Source organism: Sinocyclocheilus grahami, unplaced genomic scaffold (genome assembly GCF_001515645.1).
Source record: "Sinocyclocheilus grahami isolate Dianchi unplaced genomic scaffold, SAMN03320097.WGS_v1.1 scaffold546.1, whole genome shotgun sequence".
NCBI classification, from domain to species: domain Eukaryota; kingdom Metazoa; phylum Chordata; class Actinopteri; order Cypriniformes; family Cyprinidae; genus Sinocyclocheilus; species Sinocyclocheilus grahami.
Window position 1 is genome coordinate 557120 of NW_015505725.1, and position 19774 is coordinate 576893.

General features: G+C 35.6%; 1 protein-coding gene across 1 annotated transcript in view; it reads right to left on the reverse strand.

Annotated features, from left to right (window-relative positions):
- Positions 1-1259: 1259 nt before the first annotated feature.
- The window catches only part of LOC107555827 (store-operated calcium entry regulator STIMATE-like), a 20585-nt gene continuing 2070 nt past the window's right edge, over positions 1260-19774 (reverse strand). The window contains exons 2-8 of the mRNA XM_016238737.1: positions 9747-9795; positions 9574-9669; positions 9363-9484; positions 8051-8163; positions 7013-7096; positions 5693-5821; positions 1260-2954 (exon numbers count right to left, since the gene is read on the reverse strand). Coding sequence (XP_016094223.1) covers positions 2865-2954; positions 5693-5821; positions 7013-7096; positions 8051-8163; positions 9363-9484; positions 9574-9669; positions 9747-9795 — 683 coding nt within the window. The 3' untranslated portion in view covers positions 1260-2864. The remainder of the gene's footprint in view (positions 2955-5692; positions 5822-7012; positions 7097-8050; positions 8164-9362; positions 9485-9573; positions 9670-9746; positions 9796-19774) is intronic.

Below are 19774 nucleotides of genomic sequence, written 5' to 3' on the forward strand. Positions count from 1 at the left end.
CCCATGAAATCCCAGCATACACGCTCCCGATAAATATTTGTTATTAAAGCATCAACATTCCAAGAACACTGTTATTTTTTAACTAAAGCCAGCGGCTGCTGCGTGCATGGTTTGGCATGGCAGAATGCCAGCAAAGAGCGTTGCATTTATAGTCTCAGTTCATCGCAATCTCACAATCAAAATCTCACTCGCCCACTTTGTCCCGCGGGAGAGCAGGTCTCTAATCCACTGGCACTTGACTCAACAGTGCTAAAGCCAGCGGCTGCTGCGTGCATGGTTTGGCATGGCAGAATGCCAGCAAAGAGCGTTGCATTTATAGTCTCAGTTCATCGCAATCTCACAATCAAAATCTCACTCGCCCACTTTGTCCCGCGGGAGAGCAGGTCTCTAATCCACTGGCACTTGACTCAACAGTGCCTGTGCTACAGCATTTTTACAATCTCTAGATTATAAAACACTGCATTCTGTCAGCAATGTAACGCGGCAGTAACGTATGGAAACCTCGGCTTGTAACTAGCTATACTCTAATTACCATTTTGAAAATTATAACGCGTTAAATTACTCCGTTACTAAAAAAGTAATCAAATTACAGTAACGCGTTACTAAGTAATGCGTTACTGCCCAACACTGCTTACTGGTAATGAAAAAATGTGAGTACACACACACACACGAATACATTAAATATTTTCTAACCTCAAATTCACCAATCATTGACTCTATGGTTCAAATTAAGTTTAATTTAATTAATTTTTATAAAACAATTAGTACATAAAAAAGCATTAAGAACACAAATCTTCCTAAAAATTATTTATCTCATTTTAATTGACATCTTTTGGCTATAAATTTTGTTCTAGATTGGACTTTTTATTACAAGCAGTATTTTATAGCACGTCACAACTTAAGTTTAAGTTACTAGAACTGTAGTTTTATTTGTTTACATCAAAATAAGGCACCAAGACAACATTGTTTGACACGTATCAAAAGATGTTTCTTAGTTTTAAAGAAGTTGCATTTGTGTGCTGACATTGCTAAAATTTTGAAGAAATCAATACAATTTAACGGCTTAAAAATTCCCAAGTTTACAGTTACTTTACAACATGTTGTACATTTTCTACATTACACATTTGATCAAACTGTTATTCAGCACGCTGCATGTGTAAAAAAAAAGAAAAAAAAGAAGCCAGAATACTGTACAATGTTTAAACTTTACAGGTTAAAATGCAAAGATCATCTGGTCGCTCACTTAATACTGAATATTCACAAATGGTTTTTATAAGAAAACTTTTTTCTTATGAGCATATCTTTCATATAGAAATAGTCTAGCCTGTGTCAGAGCTGGAAACATGGTTGTAGTGTGTTTACAGCGAGGTGTTCATCACAAGTAGCGACGAGCTGTTTAGACTTCAAATGAAAAGTCTGACTGTCTGTAATTAGGAAAAACACTAGACCTCCTCTCTCAGTTTCTATACTTTTAATTAACTTCTTAGAAGTATGAACTCTAAAGGACATGGAGGGAGGATAATGTTTCCCTTTAATAACTCGTATGCTAATAATTATCCTATACTGATTATATATTAACATACAAACATATATACAATCATCCTACAATGTAATTTGAAAGTAATTCATAAAAATGCACTGCTACAATTCAACTCTCTTTCTCTTTCTGACAAATAACATGGACCCGAACTACTTTTTTTTTCAATATCAAGATTTTAGGTTAAAGTTTAGCTAAATATATAATTATATGCTATAACTTGTCAAATGGTGACCATTTAATCACATTTTTGATAATAGCCTGATATGAATATTTAAAAATATTCCATGTAGTATCTCAATTAAAATGAGCACACATGTAATATAAGTTGCATGCATAATAATTATAAAAGAATGATCAAAAAGCAGTTTTGTATGAAGTATAGCATGTCAAATCCCATTACACTACTATATCTGCTTAAAAAGTTGTCAACCTTCCAGCTGCTCCAAAATCTAGTGAGCTACTTAGCATTTCTTCTTTAACAACTCTTATCACAATGTTTTGTGAACATATCTTTATGATCACAAATGATGACAATGTTGTCAAAACAATCCCCGTTCACACACATCCACAAAAACGACTAAAAACACTCTACGTGAACATAATATGCATGCACGTCGTCATCTTCATCACAAATTCTTGTTTTTATAGTTTACATGAGACGATAACAGTACTTTAAAAAAAAAAATTGCACTTTGAAACACATTTTGAAAAGTTTGTAGTATCAGACCCCCCCCAAAATGCTGATGTGGTGTACATAAGTGGTAAAAATGCATAAAAAGTTTTCAGTTTTTAGTTGAAAATGGTGCTGTGTAAACACCCCTCAATTGAAATCAATTGTAAGTCTACTCTCTAAAGTGTACTCCCACGAAAAGCTCTATTTTAAGCATCATTGGCACTCTCCCAACAAGAAGGCTGTTCCAAACCCCACTAGCATACAAATTACATAAATGAAATGTTGATGATAAATAAATACATTTTAAGTTCAATTTCATTCAATACTAAAAAGTATCTATCAATCTAACTAAAAATGGACACTTTTACATAGTATCGTGTCAAGTATTGAGCATTGTGTTGTTAGCTTAGCAAATGCTAACGTCACACTCTCTTGGTATCAACTGAGTCCAGTCTCCAGTGTGAAGATAACGTGTGTGTTGCAGAGTTTATACTTAATTAAGAGTGTTCCAAATCAGTCACTTATGAGTTTCCATTTGGAAGGTATCTGCCTATGCAGGAAGTAAACAACAAGGCCGCTCACTAGGTTTAGGAACAGAGATCTAGCGTTTAAGAAAGTATACTTCTAAACGCGTGTGTTCTAAACTTCCATTCAGACATGTATTAGCGCCTCTTCTGTTGAGACGTGCTCTTCCCGTTCAGAACACACTCTAGCATCATCTTCATCTTCCTTTAGCAGCACCTACACAAACATATAAACACAGTTTGAGGTCAGCTGAAGAGCCTGGCCAGATTTTACACATGATCGTTTTCCCGTTCATGTGAGCTGGATCACTTTATAGTTGCATAAATCTACTGACTATAACACCACAAGCCCAGATGCATGGGTTCAGCGGGAGATTGACACTAGACCCGTTTTATATGTTCTCATTTATATCGGCACTCATCAAACATATTTGGATTCGTTCTCTATAGCATGAGCTTATGGAAACATTTTCCAAATGTCACTGCTCCCGCTGAACAAATGGATGATTTGTGAGCAGCTGGCACACTTCCACAACTGGAGGAGCGAGGGAAAGAGGGATGAGAAAAAATGAAAGAGGAGAAGAAGAACACAAAGTAAAAGAGATGGTAAAGACCCTGTATTGCCCAACAAATGGAAACCATTTGACCCTACAGGTCACTGGCCTTTGGAAAGGTCTTTGGTCAAATGACGAAGACATTAAAAAAATATCTGTCCTGCAATCACATTCATATAGCACAATCCCACCATTCAAGAAGAAGAATGCAATACACAAACACACAATCAAACTATTCAGAAACAAAACATTCATTTCAGCTGGCAGATTTCATTTTAAATCATATGCAAGAGTAAAGCCAAGCTAATAAAAATTAAACTGGTCCAGTGGTTTTTAAATAGTTTTGCTTCAGGACCCAGATTTTACACTGGACATCAAGTGGCTGTCTGTAAAATCAAACATTTTAATTGATTAATATTATACCATAAACTGCATAAGCCCAATAATATGGAAAATGATCAATGTAACATAGGCTGGATTGGCAAAATAATGCTGAATGTTGATGGTTTCATGCTCTTGACAGCAAAGAGTTCAACACAGAAAACACATTTTAGTCTGCCTGTCTGATCATTCTAATGTGTATTTTGACCTTGAAAGTCTAGGTCAAATTTAATTTTGTTTTGTGTATTTTTTATGATTTTTGAGGATGAGGTTTCTGTCAATTGTCAAGTTACACATCTGTCTTCTGCAGTGTTGGGCAGTAACTAGTTACTAGTAACTTAGTAACTTACTTTTTGCAGTAACTAGTAGTGTAACTAATTACTAATAAGATTTCAGTAATAATATTACAGTTACCATCCATAAAACAGCTTAGTTACTTTTGATAACTTTTGCCTCAACCCTCCTGATTTAAAATCCAACAATCAAATAATTCCTAGATTTATTTTCACGACTCACACATGCATGTGATGTCCCCAGTGCAGCAGGCAAGCTTGGAATATGGAAAAGCTTACATTCAGCAGATAGAAATATTGCATTATATTGATTTTGTCAGGAAAAAAGATGATTTGAACACTGTTGTGTAAGTTGTGGCTTTACTTTACTCTGGCATTACATCCCACCCACATCCCTCTGATCAGCATGTGATACATTATATTACTATAATTAAAAATCTTTTTAAAAAATGTAACAGTTTCTTACAAACTTATGTGAGAAAGGTTACTTCTACTTGAATGTCCCTATCAATCACTATTGAGTGTTTGTAATAACTTCTGACTGCGATCCAATGTGCATTTTGGTCAAATGATGAGGCAGAAATGTTGTTAGTAAGAAGAATTTTATGTGGAAGATTCACAGTTACAACTTCTGTTGGGCGTGAAGAAAAAGTAATGTAACTAGTAGTGTAACTAATTACTGTTGCCAGAAAGTAATAAGTAACAATATTACTTTTGAAAGGAGTAACTAGTAATGAGTAATATATTACATTCTTTGAGTAACTAGCCCAACACTGGTCTCATTTGGATAATTCTCACAAGTTTTTTTTTAGATCAATAGCATAAAATGTGCCTCTCCTCCATTGTAAAATGTGGTAAATCCATGGCATTCTAACTATACACAATTATATGGTTAACTGCATTTTATTATTTGCATTAGCTTTGTTTTTTCCTACTTTATTCTACAGGCCTGAAACTAACCAGCTGAGGACCACTGAATTATTCCAAACTAGGATGAAATGTCCACAGGGACAGATATGGGGAACAGGGTCATTAGGATCAGGTTAAGGAATTTTGACTGACTCATTTGTTCCTGGATCTCAAAACTGATTTGATAAATACAGCAGGATAAAGAACATCCTAGGGATTGCACATGATGAAATTATGAAAGCTTGTGCAATTCTCTTTGGTGCCACAGAAATGACACGCTTCACTTAAAATCCTGCAAGAAGTGACCCATGAGTAAAACATGAGAATGGGCATGTTTGTTGCCTTAAAGAACTACTGTACTGCTACCTGACCATTAAAATAACTTACAGACAAAATTTACAGGCTGTCATATTAAAGAACATTTTCAACATTATTAAGATTTGTAAATGTCAATTTTGTCACAAAATATGTTTTACAGCACACTACTGCGAGCTACTTTAACCCAGGTTACACAAGGACTTGTCTCTGTATATAAAGTGAACTGTAAGTCAAAAGCATCAGCTACTGTAAATGGCAAATAGTAATTAGTCAAGTAGCAATTACTGAGCTATACTATAAGCACACACACTAAACTACACCACACTGGCAACATCCCTTTAAAAATGGCTTAAAAATGGATAAAGGCTACAAAAAATGTGCTTTGGTTACATTTCACTGCTTGAAAGTGTGATACACCATATAACAATAAACATTACAATTTTGGTCAAAACAGCAATGTGAAATGTGCATTTATGGGGACATTAAATGAATATTCTCACCTCAGCTTCGTCATTGCTCTCATTTGGCAACACCTCTACTTGCTTAGGACAATCACGTGAGCCCTCCAGAGACGTCTTTTTCTTATATTTCCGCATTGTTAAGCTGTCCACCACCCAGAACATTATAGACTGAAACACATATATTTACAGAAATAAGTTGCATTATAGTACATAAAGAAAGATTGATAGACAGACAGACAGACAGATAGATAGATGATAGATTGATAGACAGACAGACAAATACAGATAGATAGATAGATAGATAGATAGATAGATAGATAGATAGATAGATAGATAGATAGATAGATAGATGATAGATTGATAGACAGACAGACAAATACAGACAGATAGATAGATAGATAGATAGATAGATAGATAGATAGATAGATAGATAGATAGATAGATAGATAGATAGATAGATAGATAGATAGATAGATAGATAGATAGATAGATAGATAGATAGATAGATAGATAGATAGATAGATAGATAGATAGATAGATAGATAGATAGATAGATAGATAGATAGATAGATAGATAGATAGATAGATAGATAGATAGATAGATAGATAGATAGATAGATAGATAGATAGATAGATAGATAGATAGATAGATAGATAGATAGATAGATAGATAGATAGATAGATAGATAGATAGATAGATAGATAGATAGATAGATAGATAGATAGATAGATAGATAGATAGATAGATAGATAGATAGATAGATAGATAGATAGATAGATAGATAGATAGATAGATAGATAGATAGATAGATAGATAGATAGATAGATAGATAGATAGATAGATAGATAGATAGATAGATAGATAGATAGATAGATAGATAGATAGATAGATAGATAGACAGACAGACAGACAGACAGACAGACAGACACAGACAGACAGATAGATAGATAGATAGATAGCTATACAGACAGACAGACAGACAGATAGATAGATAGATGGATAGATGGATAGATGGATAGATGGATAGATGGATAGATAGACAGACAGACAGACAGACAGACAGACAGATAGATAGATAGATAGCTATACAGACAGACAGACAGACAGACAGACAGACAGACAGACAGATAGATAGATAGATAGATAGATAGATAGATAGATAGATAGATAGATAGATAGACAGATAGACAAATACAGACAGACAGACAGATAGATAGATAGATAGCTATACAGACAGACAGACAGATAGATAGATAGATAGATAGATGGATAGATGGATAGATAGATAGATTGCATGCATTAATCTTGGATGACTCGATAGATAGATAAATTTCATGCATTAATCTTGAATGACTCACATTGACAATGAAAGGCACGATCAGCATGACAATGGCCAACTCCAGCTGTGGGTTTGGGATGTAGTCCAGCACCACCTCCTCCAGCTACAACACACACAAACACACCAGTTGTCAACGCTTCAAGAAATATATGTCCATCTGATGAATAATAAACAATCATTTAAAAAAATTATTTCTAGAAAGTCTAGACACCCTACAGTGAGAAAGTATGGAATTTAATGTATTGAATATGAATTGAAATAATAGCATGTACAATTATACATACTATTAATTAATTTTTTTCCCATTAAAATTTACAACACGTCTCAAATTGCATATACACTCTCAGAAAGAAAAAAGGTACAAAGCTGTCACTGGGGCAGTACCCTTTTAAAAGGCACACTTTAGGTACTAATATGTACCATTTAGGGGTAAATAAGGTACAAAGATGTATCTTTTAGCTTTTGTACCTGAGGCTACTGCCCCAGTCACAGCTTTGTACCTTTTCTTCTGAGAGTGTATTAAGTATGTAAATAAATAAATACATAGCTTTTTTCACTGAAATTAAAATAAGTCTATAGAGAAAATAATGCACAGATAATCTATTATTCCCACACTAATCCAGATGAAATATCATCTCCGTAGTATCTGTCCTCATGTCATCCTTCCATACTAGTAGAATGTCCTTCAGTACAAATAATAATTTGTCTATTTACGTTGATTCATAAACAAAGAGAAAGAACAAAAGATACAGATGTGACTGACTTATTTTTTTTTACACAAGCACTGAAAACATTCAATATCCCAAACAGTATTTTGTGATTGTTTTGAATGTCATTGCATTAGGCAGGAAAATATCCAAACCAAATTTAAAAAAATAAATAAATAAGCAAACCATTCCAATTAAAAGTTATATATTGCAAACTAAAAATATTTGGATCAGAGACCGATTCTAGTTTTGTCCATCCTAGGCTGGTATTATGAAATATTGCAGAGGGAAATGATGCCAGTGGTGTGTGACGATAACAGGAAGTTTGAGTGTGTGATTGTTTATCTTACATTGGTCCACCCGGGAATGAGCAGCACCAGAGTGACCACACTTTTCTCCAGAGCAACAATGAGTAAATACACTGAGCACTGAGCCAACCAGGCCGCTATCCGAGGAGGATCACCTAAAAGACAGAAAGAGACATTCAAAAAATAACTATGATTTATTACGTTTTCTGAAGTGTTTAACACTGTTGAAATGTAGTTGCTAAGGGATCAGTAGCAAAAAAAAACAAAAAAACGGCAAGGTAAACAATGCAAATGTTGTGATCAATATATAAGACCACAGGGCCCTGCGATCTTTCATAAAATACATATATATTAATTTATTAACTTACTGAAATATGTCAGTAAATATATAAATAAATACATTAATTCTACGAATAAGTAAACCAGTAAATAAACCATGTAATGTGTCAATAAATAAACCATAAAATATGCTTATAAAATGAATAAATATATATTTCAATAAACAAATAATCATGTAAAAAAATACATAAATAAATATATGACCATGTAAATAATTTTACAGTTATATATATATATATATATATATAAAATTCATGAAATGTGTCAGTAAATAAATCAATATATTAATTTATTTAATGAATATGCATATAAAATAAATACACAACATGTAATTTTTATTACATTATTACATTATAATAATTATTTTTTTATTGAAACCTAGAATGGCAAGTATATTGGTGCTTTTAATGAAAGATTTATTTATTTGTTTATATGGCACTCATGTTCTTCCATATTTAAAATAATAATAATAATAAATTAAGAAATAATTCTCTTTAACGTTAATGAATATGAAGGCAAACAAAGTGCTGGTATTTGTATTATAGTATTCAGACTGTTTTTAGCATTTGAGCACTTAACTGATTAGCCTCCGAATGTTATGGTAAATTGGACATGGCGCACAGTCAAAACAGAGATTAAAAAACTGATCTAAGCAGAAAAACAGTCATGAACAATTGTTTGGCCAAAATCATATGAAACGGTGGGCGTATTCCATCTGCTTTGAGTGCATGTGCACACGTGTGTGTGTGTGAATGTATGTGTGTGTAATTTGATTTTTTCTATGGTGTTTTACCAAGGAAATCCCTCAGAGGGAAAAAGCAAATGTGGGGAAACTACCCAAACATATTAGAAATATATATCATACAGCGCCCTCTGGTGGTAACAAACGGCTTAAATAGATGCATCAGTTTCTCTTTTGTTTTTGTGCTCATTATGACAGCAGTCTTGGATTTTAAACTGACCCCTTCTCCCCACTGTTCACCCATTAGAACCAGCTTCCATCAATGCAACTCACCATATTCTCCAAACATCAGCAGTGTTAGCTGTTTGTGTTCCACTATCTTGGAAACAACCTTCACCCAGACCCAGATCACCAGCATTCCCAATGTGGCATCCAACAGGAAGTTCAACAGATATCTGTAAAAACAGAAAAGGGCCATTCGGTTGGTTTAATGCCAGGTTAAAGCCATAAACTTGACAAATAATTAGGCTACTAATTGACTCACAGAGAACAGGGATCTTCATTGGTGAGTGTGGACAAGAAAATATTGGCAAAATGCATGAAAAGAGCTCCAATGGCCTGCTTTGACGTATCAAAGAACCTGGAGGGGAAAAAAGAGTGAGAGTTTGCTCTCTTTTGTTCCATTATTTTACCATAATTCTTGACTAATATTATTACCAGATCCTCCACGATCTTCTTACTCCGACAGGTTCACGAAACCTCTTCACTGTAAAGACAAAGATGTAGAGAAATTATCTTATTGGTAAGATTTTTTGTTTTGTTTTTGGAAAAAGTCTCTTATGCTAACCAAGGCTGCATTTATTTGATCAAAAACACAACAGAAATAGTAATATTGTGAAATACTATTACAATTTAAAATAATAGTTTTAGGTTTGAATAGGGTGACCATATGTCCTCTTTTCCCCCCAACATGTCCTCTTTTTGGACCTGGAAAAATGCGTCCGGCCGGGATTTCTTAATCGCCCAAAATGTCCGGGACTCTGCTGTTTTCTTAGTCCCGCTCACAACATGTTTCGCGCCCGCGATTTTCGCATCCACTCCTTTAAACATTGTAATATTGTATAATTTTGGCATGTCAGGGACCCGCTCTCAATATGTGGAGTATTTAAATCTCTTCACTTTCGATTTCGCGATTACACGCACTCTGTGTAAAGGAAGCACATCTTACGAGATCAGATATTTGTCAATGAGCTCAGGATCTGTTGAGCAGCAAATACTCCAAGATGGTCTTGTCAGTCAGCTCTCCTTATTCTTGACCTGTGATCAGTCAGATCTGACTGCGGAAGCTCTTGTTGGATGTAGGGTTGCCAAGTCCGCGTTGTTTCCACAGAATTAGGCTACTTTTAAACTGTTGCCATGGGTTGATTTTCCCAAGTGGGTTAAAGGTTTGAAGTATTACATAAATTACAATTAAATGAAATGCTTGTATTGAAACATTTTGCATGCTACCTATTATAAAACTTTCACAGACTTTTACATTAACTGTTCCCTCCTGGTGGAATGACCTGCCCAACTCAATCCAAGCAGCTGAGTCCTTAATATTTTCAAGAAATGGCTGAAAACACATCTCTTTCATCTTCATTTGACCCTCTAACTCTAGCACTCTCTATTCTAATGCTAATTCTAATTTTATCTGCTAATTTTTTTAATTAAAAAAACTTGACCCTCTAACATTTGCACTCTCTATTCTAATTCTATTTTAACTATTTGTTTTATTTAAAATGAATAAAAAGAGTATTTAACACTAGCATTCTCTATTCTTTGTCTTTTTCTACTTATTTTCTTTTTATTTATTATAAATAATGACCTTCTAACACTTGCATTATCTATTCTTTTTCTGTTCTATTGACTTGTTTTATTTTTATTTAAAAAATGACCCTCTAACACTAGCATTCTTCTTCTATTCTATCTACTTGTTTTCTTTTTTATTTATTATAAAAACAAAACAAGCAAACAAACAAAAAATACCTTGTTACATATAATACTGTGTTAGGCAATCCCCGCGCCATGCCCCGCCCTGCCCCCGAACCCCAACCCCTGTCCTCTTTTTGGAAAACTAAAATATGGTCACCCTAGGTTTGAATATATTTTAAACTCCTAATTTATTGCTGTGATCAAAGCTGAATTTTCAGCATCATTTCTCCAGTCTTCAGTGTCACATGATCCTTCAGAAATTATTCTAATACGCTGATTTGCTGCTCAAGAAACATTTCTGAATATTATCAATGTTGAAAACAGTTTTTGCTGCTTAACATTTTTATGGAAACAATGCTACCTTCAAACATTTGTGGTAAGTTCAAAAAAAGAGAGAAATACAAGAACACTTGTATTAATCAATGGTACATTTAATTGATCAAAAGTAATAGTGAAGACATTTATAATGTTGGAAAAGATTTCTATTTACTAAGGACTGTGAAAGTGGGAACCACCAGTGGAAGGCATGCTGTCCTAATACTAACCAGTCTGAGCTCAGGTACCACCCAAAATGCTGCAATAACCAATCAGAGATATTATATATGATGATTGCAGTTAATTTAAAAATATGATTGATCGTCGCTCTTAAGTCTGAGTACTCTAGTACTCACATCCTTATTAAACACACAAACACTCAATAAAGTATGATGTACACCGCATTGATGTGTACTGTAAATTAGGGCTGCACGATTAATCGAATACGATTGCCATGCGCATTTTGATAGTAATGCCGGTTCTGTAATCAGCAGGAACTCATCATCATGTGCTTTCAGATGGAGCAGAATTTACTACACATAGCCATAGTTCACTGACAAGTTACGCAAAAAAATCGCAGACGATAATCGCAGAGATAATCGTTTGCGATAATGACAGCTGTTTGCATAGCTTCTCAGTGAACTACGGCTCTGTGAAGTAAATGCTGCTCCATCTGAAAGCATGTGAAAATACCACATTTAATAACATATTTTTACTACAAACTAACTTCATAACGTCAGTCGAGTGTTTGAAATAAATCCTTCTGTGAGATGATGTGGCTTCTTACACAGAATAAGGCACGCAACATATTTCATAGTAGTTAAGCAGTGATAAAGGCATTGCATTATAAATATACTTTATGTTAATGAAAATTATTATAATAATAATAACTCAGATAAACCGTATATTGCCGTAGTCGTGTGTTTATTAGTCATGTTGAATCAATGAAAGCAGTTGAATCTTCTGTTTATTCAGCTGCAGCGATGCAGGAGTTTCAGCGCGAGAGCGCCCTCTGGCCTTTGGATGGAGATTTACTGCTGATCACAGAACCGTGCTTCACTGAAAGATACGCATGACAATCGCAGCTTCTGTCGAATCGCAATCTCGATTCCATTTCGATTTATTGTGCAGCCCTTCTGTAAATGCAATAAACATTTTAATCATATATCTTATCAAGTCTTGTTACTTCTGGACTTTCTTTTTATTTTTGAAATAATTTTATGTACAAACCTATTAAAGAAGATTTATAGTATGATAAATGTGAGGATATTGATCTGGAAGAAATGGGGCCCATAAAGAACCTTTTCATCAGTGGTCCTTTAAAAATAGTTTTTTGCAGTACCAGAAGCCCTCTCTGATTCAAAGCGCAGGTCTAAACACGCATGCACGGAATCAAGCGGAGCTATACTCAATATTTCACATAGGTTTATGTGCAATGACTGTAAAACTGTTACTTTTTCCATGCTGTTCATTAATTACATGAATTAAATGAGTGCATTTTACTTGGAAAATTGGGTCCCACTTTATATTAAGTGGCCTTAACTACTATGTACTTACATTAAAAAATAAATACAATGTACTTATTGTGTTCATATAATACTGCAAAACACTTTTGCTGCTATTGAGGTGGGAAACAGGTAAGGTTAGGGACAGGTTTGGTGGTATGGGTAGGTTTAAGGGTAACACCAAAACTCTGTGTCAGAAGCTGAAAGACATATCTGGATGTTTTTCAAATATGCAAACGGTTAGTCTGTAATCAACAGCCAAACAGAAGCAGGATGATTATTGAATGTCTGAGGAAACAAACAGAGATGTCAACAAAGATAAGCAGCCAAAAAGAAGCCAGGAAGTGGCCAAAATAACAAAGAGGAAGTACGTACAGTAAAAACACAAGCATAAGCAGAGCTCTGAAAGTGTTTATAAAGTACAAATGTCACAGACAGAACTTCTCCCAGCTTTTTTTATGAATACTTTATTTTCCTGAAAATGTAAGCTAAACCAAAATTATTACTGGAATATATAAATAAACAAATACATAAATGCACATCAGTCAAACTAATGATTAGGATATTTTTCTCTAAACACAGCAAAAAAGTTTAATGATTAACAGGAACAGCACAGATCCATGGTAATGAGTAACTCTAGAAATGTCAGAGGTCGTTTACCATGTTTTTGGGGTTATTTAGTGCATGACTAAAAACAAGCTGCTTTGGAGAAGAATTAGAAATGTACATTTTACATCCTTTGGCAAAAAAAAAAAATGTAAGAGATCAAAACTCACTGCCATCATGCTGGGATGTTGCTATAGCATATAAGCAGTTGCTTTGTCCATTTTTATGATATTTTGCTCTCTAACTTGGCCTTTATTCACTTATTTTATCATCCAACAAGTAAAAATCAAGTCTGGTTGCTTAGAAACATAACTTCTTCTCAATAAGCACAGCAGCATGATTAGACTTCTCATTCCTGTTCGTATACCCCAAATGTGGAACAAGTTACTCAAGGTTTTAATGACTACATCTAACACCTAAGTAAATAACATTCTAACACCACCACAATCACTTTAGAAATGATCAGTAGCAGTTTGAATGAACTATTGGGACGGAATTACCAGATATTAACTGAGCAAACACTATAGTGCATCTTTGGACTGAATGACCACATGACATGGTTAGATATTGAGAAAGAATCAAGTCTGGACCTTAGGGTTCAAACTTGAAAGGAAGGTCACATGACTCAAACCCTCCAGCTGGAAACAGAAGCTTGAGTTTGGGATCTGAGCAACACATGAACTACAGGAGTCGATGCTGTTATCGTGTGTTATCACATAGCTAAAGAATCTTATCTTTGAGTAATACTCGTACCTCACAGAAGAAGAGTTTTATTTGTTGCAAAGTAAAATTATACTTTATTAAGGTGTAGTCAGATTTGCAAAATCCAGTCATTTCAATAGGAATCCACGCAACTGGGAATTTCACACACAAATGAAAGATTTGCCCATGCAAATTTCACAATAGAAAAAGAAAGTAAAAACTTAATCTTCCTCATTGTCTGCTGACATATAGATACTGGCTAATGTCAATCAAGAAACAAATTGATCTTTAGGCACTATTTTTGCAAACTCTGGTTTGTTCATGATCCAATCAATCACAGTTGATAAAATCAGTCTACATTATTTTCTCACTAATTATCCTTTTGCACTGAGAAATACACCACATTACGGAAGCAAAAAGGGGTGAAATTCATGTTTACTTTGAGTGACAGTCTAGAGTCCAAAATCAAGAAAGTATCTAATGTTTATGAAATACTGCATTCACGGGTTCCCACAGCTTTTTGCCATTTCTATCACTTTTCCAGTAGTTTGTGATTACTTATGTGATATATTTTTAATTAGGAGCCAAGCACCGAAGGTGCGTAGGCACTTATTGAAACCGTTAGTTTTCTTCTTCTTCTACTTCTTCTTCTTCCGCTCTTAAGTCTATGGCAGTCCATAAAACCGCTTGTGGGAAAGTTGTGAAATTTGGCACAATGATAGAGGACTGTCTCATCATTAACCACAGCAAATTTAGTGTCTCTAACTCAAACTCTCTAGTGCCACCACTTGTCCAAAATTTCACTCATGTTTATGCTAATAACTTTTGAACCATATGGTCTAGAAGAAAAAAAAATGTTCCTCTAAAAATTAAAAAATCGTAAGGTCTAGTTTTTTCGCTATTTTTAATAGTTCGAAAAACCGACTTTTTTGAACTCGTCCTAGACGGTTTGTCTGATTTTCACCAAAATTGGCTCAGATCATCTTCAGACCATGCTGGCAAAAAGTTATGGAATTCAACTTGATTAGTCAAACTGTTCTCAAATAATGTGCGAACGAATTTGACGAAGAGCATGTAAAAATGAATGTGAGGCTATATCTCCTCAACGGTTTGGTGTATTGAGACCAAACTTGGTGTTGTTAAAACAGCCATGACTTGAGGCAACCTACACAGTTTCGGCGCTGCACCACCGAGTGGTGAGGAGGATTTTTGCTTATAATTTATGTTTGACCAAAATTCATAAAACTGATCTCTTTAGATTTGGTGCAGCATGCCGAGTCGAACCATACCCAATTTTCCCATGTCAGCCATTTTTTGCTTCGGCCAATTTTAATTTTGTCATAAAATGCTATGCTTTACGAATGCACTGGCATATCGTTACGAAACTCGGTATGTGTCTTTAGCTCCATGCCCTGACAGTACTCAAAATCAAAGTCCCAGGGCAGTTATAATGAAGTTTACAAAAATGCTAATAACTTTCGTTTCAATAAGCCTATATGAGTAATATAGGAGTAATGAGATTGATCATGATAGATTCCTTGGATCATGCCGAGAACATAGATACCAATTATGCCATAGTTGGTCAAACTTCCTGTCCGCCATTTTGATTTATGTTGTAAAACTACTTTTTCGAACTCCTCCTAGACCATTGGTCCGATTTTCACCAAATTTTACACAGATCATTGTCAGACCATGCTGCCAAAATTTTATGGATTTCATGCCAATCAACTTGATTAGTCAAACTGTTCTCAAATAATGTGCGAACGAATTTGACGAAGAGCATGTAAAAATGAATGTGAGGCTATATCTCCTCAACGGTTTGGTGTATTGAGACCAAACTTGGTGTTGTTAAAACAGCCATGACTTGAGGCAACCTACACAGTTTCGGCGCTGCACCACCGAGTGGTGAGGAGGATTTTTGCTTATAATTTATGTTTGACCAAAATTCATAAAACTGATCTCTTTAGATTTGGTGCAGCATGCCGAGTCGAACCATACCCAATTTTCCCATGTCAGCCATTTTTTGCTTCGGCCAATTTTAATTTTGTCATAAAATGCTATGCTTTACGAATGCACTGGCATATCGTTACGAAACTCGGTATGTGTCTTTAGCTCCATGCCCTGACAGTACTCAAAATCAAAGTCCCAGGGCAGTTATAATGAAGTTTACAAAAATGCTAATAACTTTCGTTTCAATAAGCCTATATGAGTAATATAGGAGTAATGAGATTGATCATGATAGATTCCTTGGATCATGCCGAGAACATAGATACCAATTATGCCATAGTTGGTCAAACTTCCTGTCCGCCATTTTGATTTATGTTGTAAAACTACTTTTTCGAACTCCTCCTAGACCATTGGTCCGATTTTCACCAAATTTTACACAGATCATTGTCAGACCATGCTGCCAAAATTTTATGGATTTCATGCCAATATACAGAATGGTTAGCATTTAACGCATCAACGAATTTGCTGGAATGATGCCAAACTGCATCTGAGGCTATATCTCTGCAAAGCTTTGACATATTGACACCAAACTTTTTATGTGCCATTGTCACGTCACACTGACCATGCCATATCAATTTGGTCACAGCGCCACCTATTGGTCAAATGTGATAATCCATTCATTAACCACTAATTTCCAAAAATGCTAATAACTTTTGATCAAATGAGCCTATTGGAATGGAACTGGTCAAAATATTCCTTGGGTCTTGCCGAGAACATAGATATGAATTTTGCCATAGTTGTCCGAACTTCCTGTCCACCATTTTGATTTATGTTGAAAACCTACTTTTTCAAACTACTCCTAGACTGTTGGTCACATTTTCACAAAAATCAAGTACAATTATCTTCAGACTGTGCTGACAAAAAGTTATGTATTTCACCGTTTATGCATAGTGCCGCAACAAATTTGAGGCATGATGCCAAACTACGTTTGAGGCTGTATCTTTGCAAAGCTTTGACATTGACACCAAACTTTGTGTGTGCCATTGTCAACTCACACAGAACACATCACATCGATTTAACAACAGCACCACCTATTGTTCAAACGTGATAAGCCATTAAATCATATTACTAGAGGTTGTATTTATGATTTCAGCCATTTTAACCAAAATCATCAAAAATGGCTTCAATTACTCATTTTTGAAGTTGGTCTGATGCTTGCTTCTGTAGTGCTTGGCCCCGTAATTGCTGCTTGCAGCAATATTTTTCATTACTTTTCCAGCTCTAGAAATCACCATTTTAAAATACCCAAATATTTCCCTGTTTTCCATCACCATTTGAACGGCAAATACGATTTTACCAGGTGACTGTAATACCAGATGCTAGTCATCAGGTCAAAAAGAGTCTAAATGTCCTGTTCCTCATTTGAAATGAAAATAATGATGAATGAGATGGGGACTGAAATGTGGTTTGATTGAGTGAAAAAAAACATTTCATAGGGCCCACATTTATGTGTATGCTATGTGTCTAGATTTGTGTGTATGCAGTCTAGGTTTTGTTTATTTAGGTCACTGAATGATATTATAATTATAATGTGCCGTGTTACTGATAAAAAGTAATTACGTTTCTTTATTGCTTGAAGCTTAAACACTTCAGACCTTGAATTAGCACACAATGAGCATGAAAAGCATGAAAAGCACCAGAAAAAAAAGATTACAACTAAAACAACCACCATTTCTTTGTACTGTAAATATTTTTTGTCAATTTGTTTTTCCATTTTTATTGTTTTCACTGTTTATATACATAGGGTGATCCGATTGATCGGCTACCAAGTTACATTATTTGGTGTATTTGGTGTAATGAAATGTGTTTATGCGGTTTAAGGTTCAAAAAACACATTATTTTCCACATACTGTATGTATGTATATCCACATACATATTTCTCCTCTATGCCCCGCCTTTCTGAAACGCGTACATTTTTACAAAGCTCATCGGTCTGAAAAGCGAGGTGTGCTCTGATTGGCCAGCTATTGCCAATCACACGTTGTGATTGGCCGAATACCTCAAGCATGTGACGGAAATGTTACGTCCCTTCCCATATTGTGATGCACTGTCCAGCCGGAGTGACGAGACAAAAACATTAAAACCTATAATAAACGAGGCATTTGTTGCATACAGTGGGGACATAATTACGGATTATAATGGCTTATACTGTATTTTTACGCGTTGCGTCGCGCTCCATAAACACAAAACCATGTCTGCATTTGTGATCGGAGAAATGACAAACAACAAGTGCAACTCTACACGGCTCAAAACTCGTGTTTGAATCATCAGTGGAACATTCTTTAAATATAAAAAACGTACTTACAGTCTGTGAGTCAGAACAGCCGGCATTGTAGTCTACTCTACCAGGATCAGGAAACAATCCTCCATAAAATGCGCTGGACACATCTGAATATTTGGGTTAAACTGTTCTGGAACCGTGTTGTAAATACAACTTAACCATTGATTTCTAGTCGTGTCCTCTTTTGGAAGGCCAAACAAAGTAGTTTCGCTTTCACAATGAAACACACGGTGGGCTAGAGTAAGCGGAGGCTGGCTTGAGTGAGCGATGGAAGATTCGATGAAGGAGCGTCCGGCGGGCTTGCGGCAACCACATGTGACGACCCCGGGCTGGACTCCGCTTCGTCCACGGTGAAAGCCGATCCGGCGATCGACAGTGCGAAGTTGATGTATTTCCTCAGCGATCAGCACGGATCAGCTCCAGGCATGACGAAGCGGATATCATCCTCTTTTGGAAGACCAAACAAAGTAGTTTCACTTTCACAACGAAACACACAGCGCCTTCACGACATGGCAGCGGCGGCAACAACAATACTACAGCAAGAATAAAAGTTACGCCTTCTTTATTTGCGTGAACATTTGGGCGGCGTTATGCAAATCTTCCCACATCGTGAAGTAGACATGTGGGGGCGTGTTAGAACGTCGTTATAGGTAGCCGTGGTTGACTCTTAACTTTAAGAATATCTCTTTGGATTTGAGACTTTAGTCTTTGCAACTTTACAGATCTTCTTTATGCACCAAGAGCTTGTAACACTCCAAAGAGAAAGGAAAAATTTAAATCGCATCATATGACCCCTTTAAACCATTCAACGCTCGCGCGCTCTCCTGGAGACTGAGCTCATGCACACTCGAAGCGCACACACATAACGCCAGGTTCACACATTCTCCATTTGCAGTGCGTATGGTGCATATTTTTTTCCACGCTCATGTTAACGGAATTTAAAGCATTCACACTGCACACGGTTGCGGTCCGGCAGTGCGTACCACGCGCGGTGCATCTGCAGCAGCGCACTGATTGTTTCCACACCGAGTTTGCTGCAAGCGCTGAATTAAAGTGACAGCCATTGTTTGCTGTAAATATGAAAACGAAAATGTAGTAATCACACCATGAATGCATATATTTAAAGTTTGCTGTGTTTCACAGTCAACACATATGGCTTGCTGGCTAGGTTTAAAGGAAAAGAGCACTTTTAGATAAACAATGCAATAATAGATGGCACTCGTAGAGGTAGAAAAACAAAGTTCTTTATGAACCGCAGGATTGCTTGTAATAAAGATTTCAATGCAAAAGAAAAGGCAGTAGAGCTGAGTGTTTCTGTCAGTGGTAAGTTTTAATTTAGAATGTTTGTGATAACG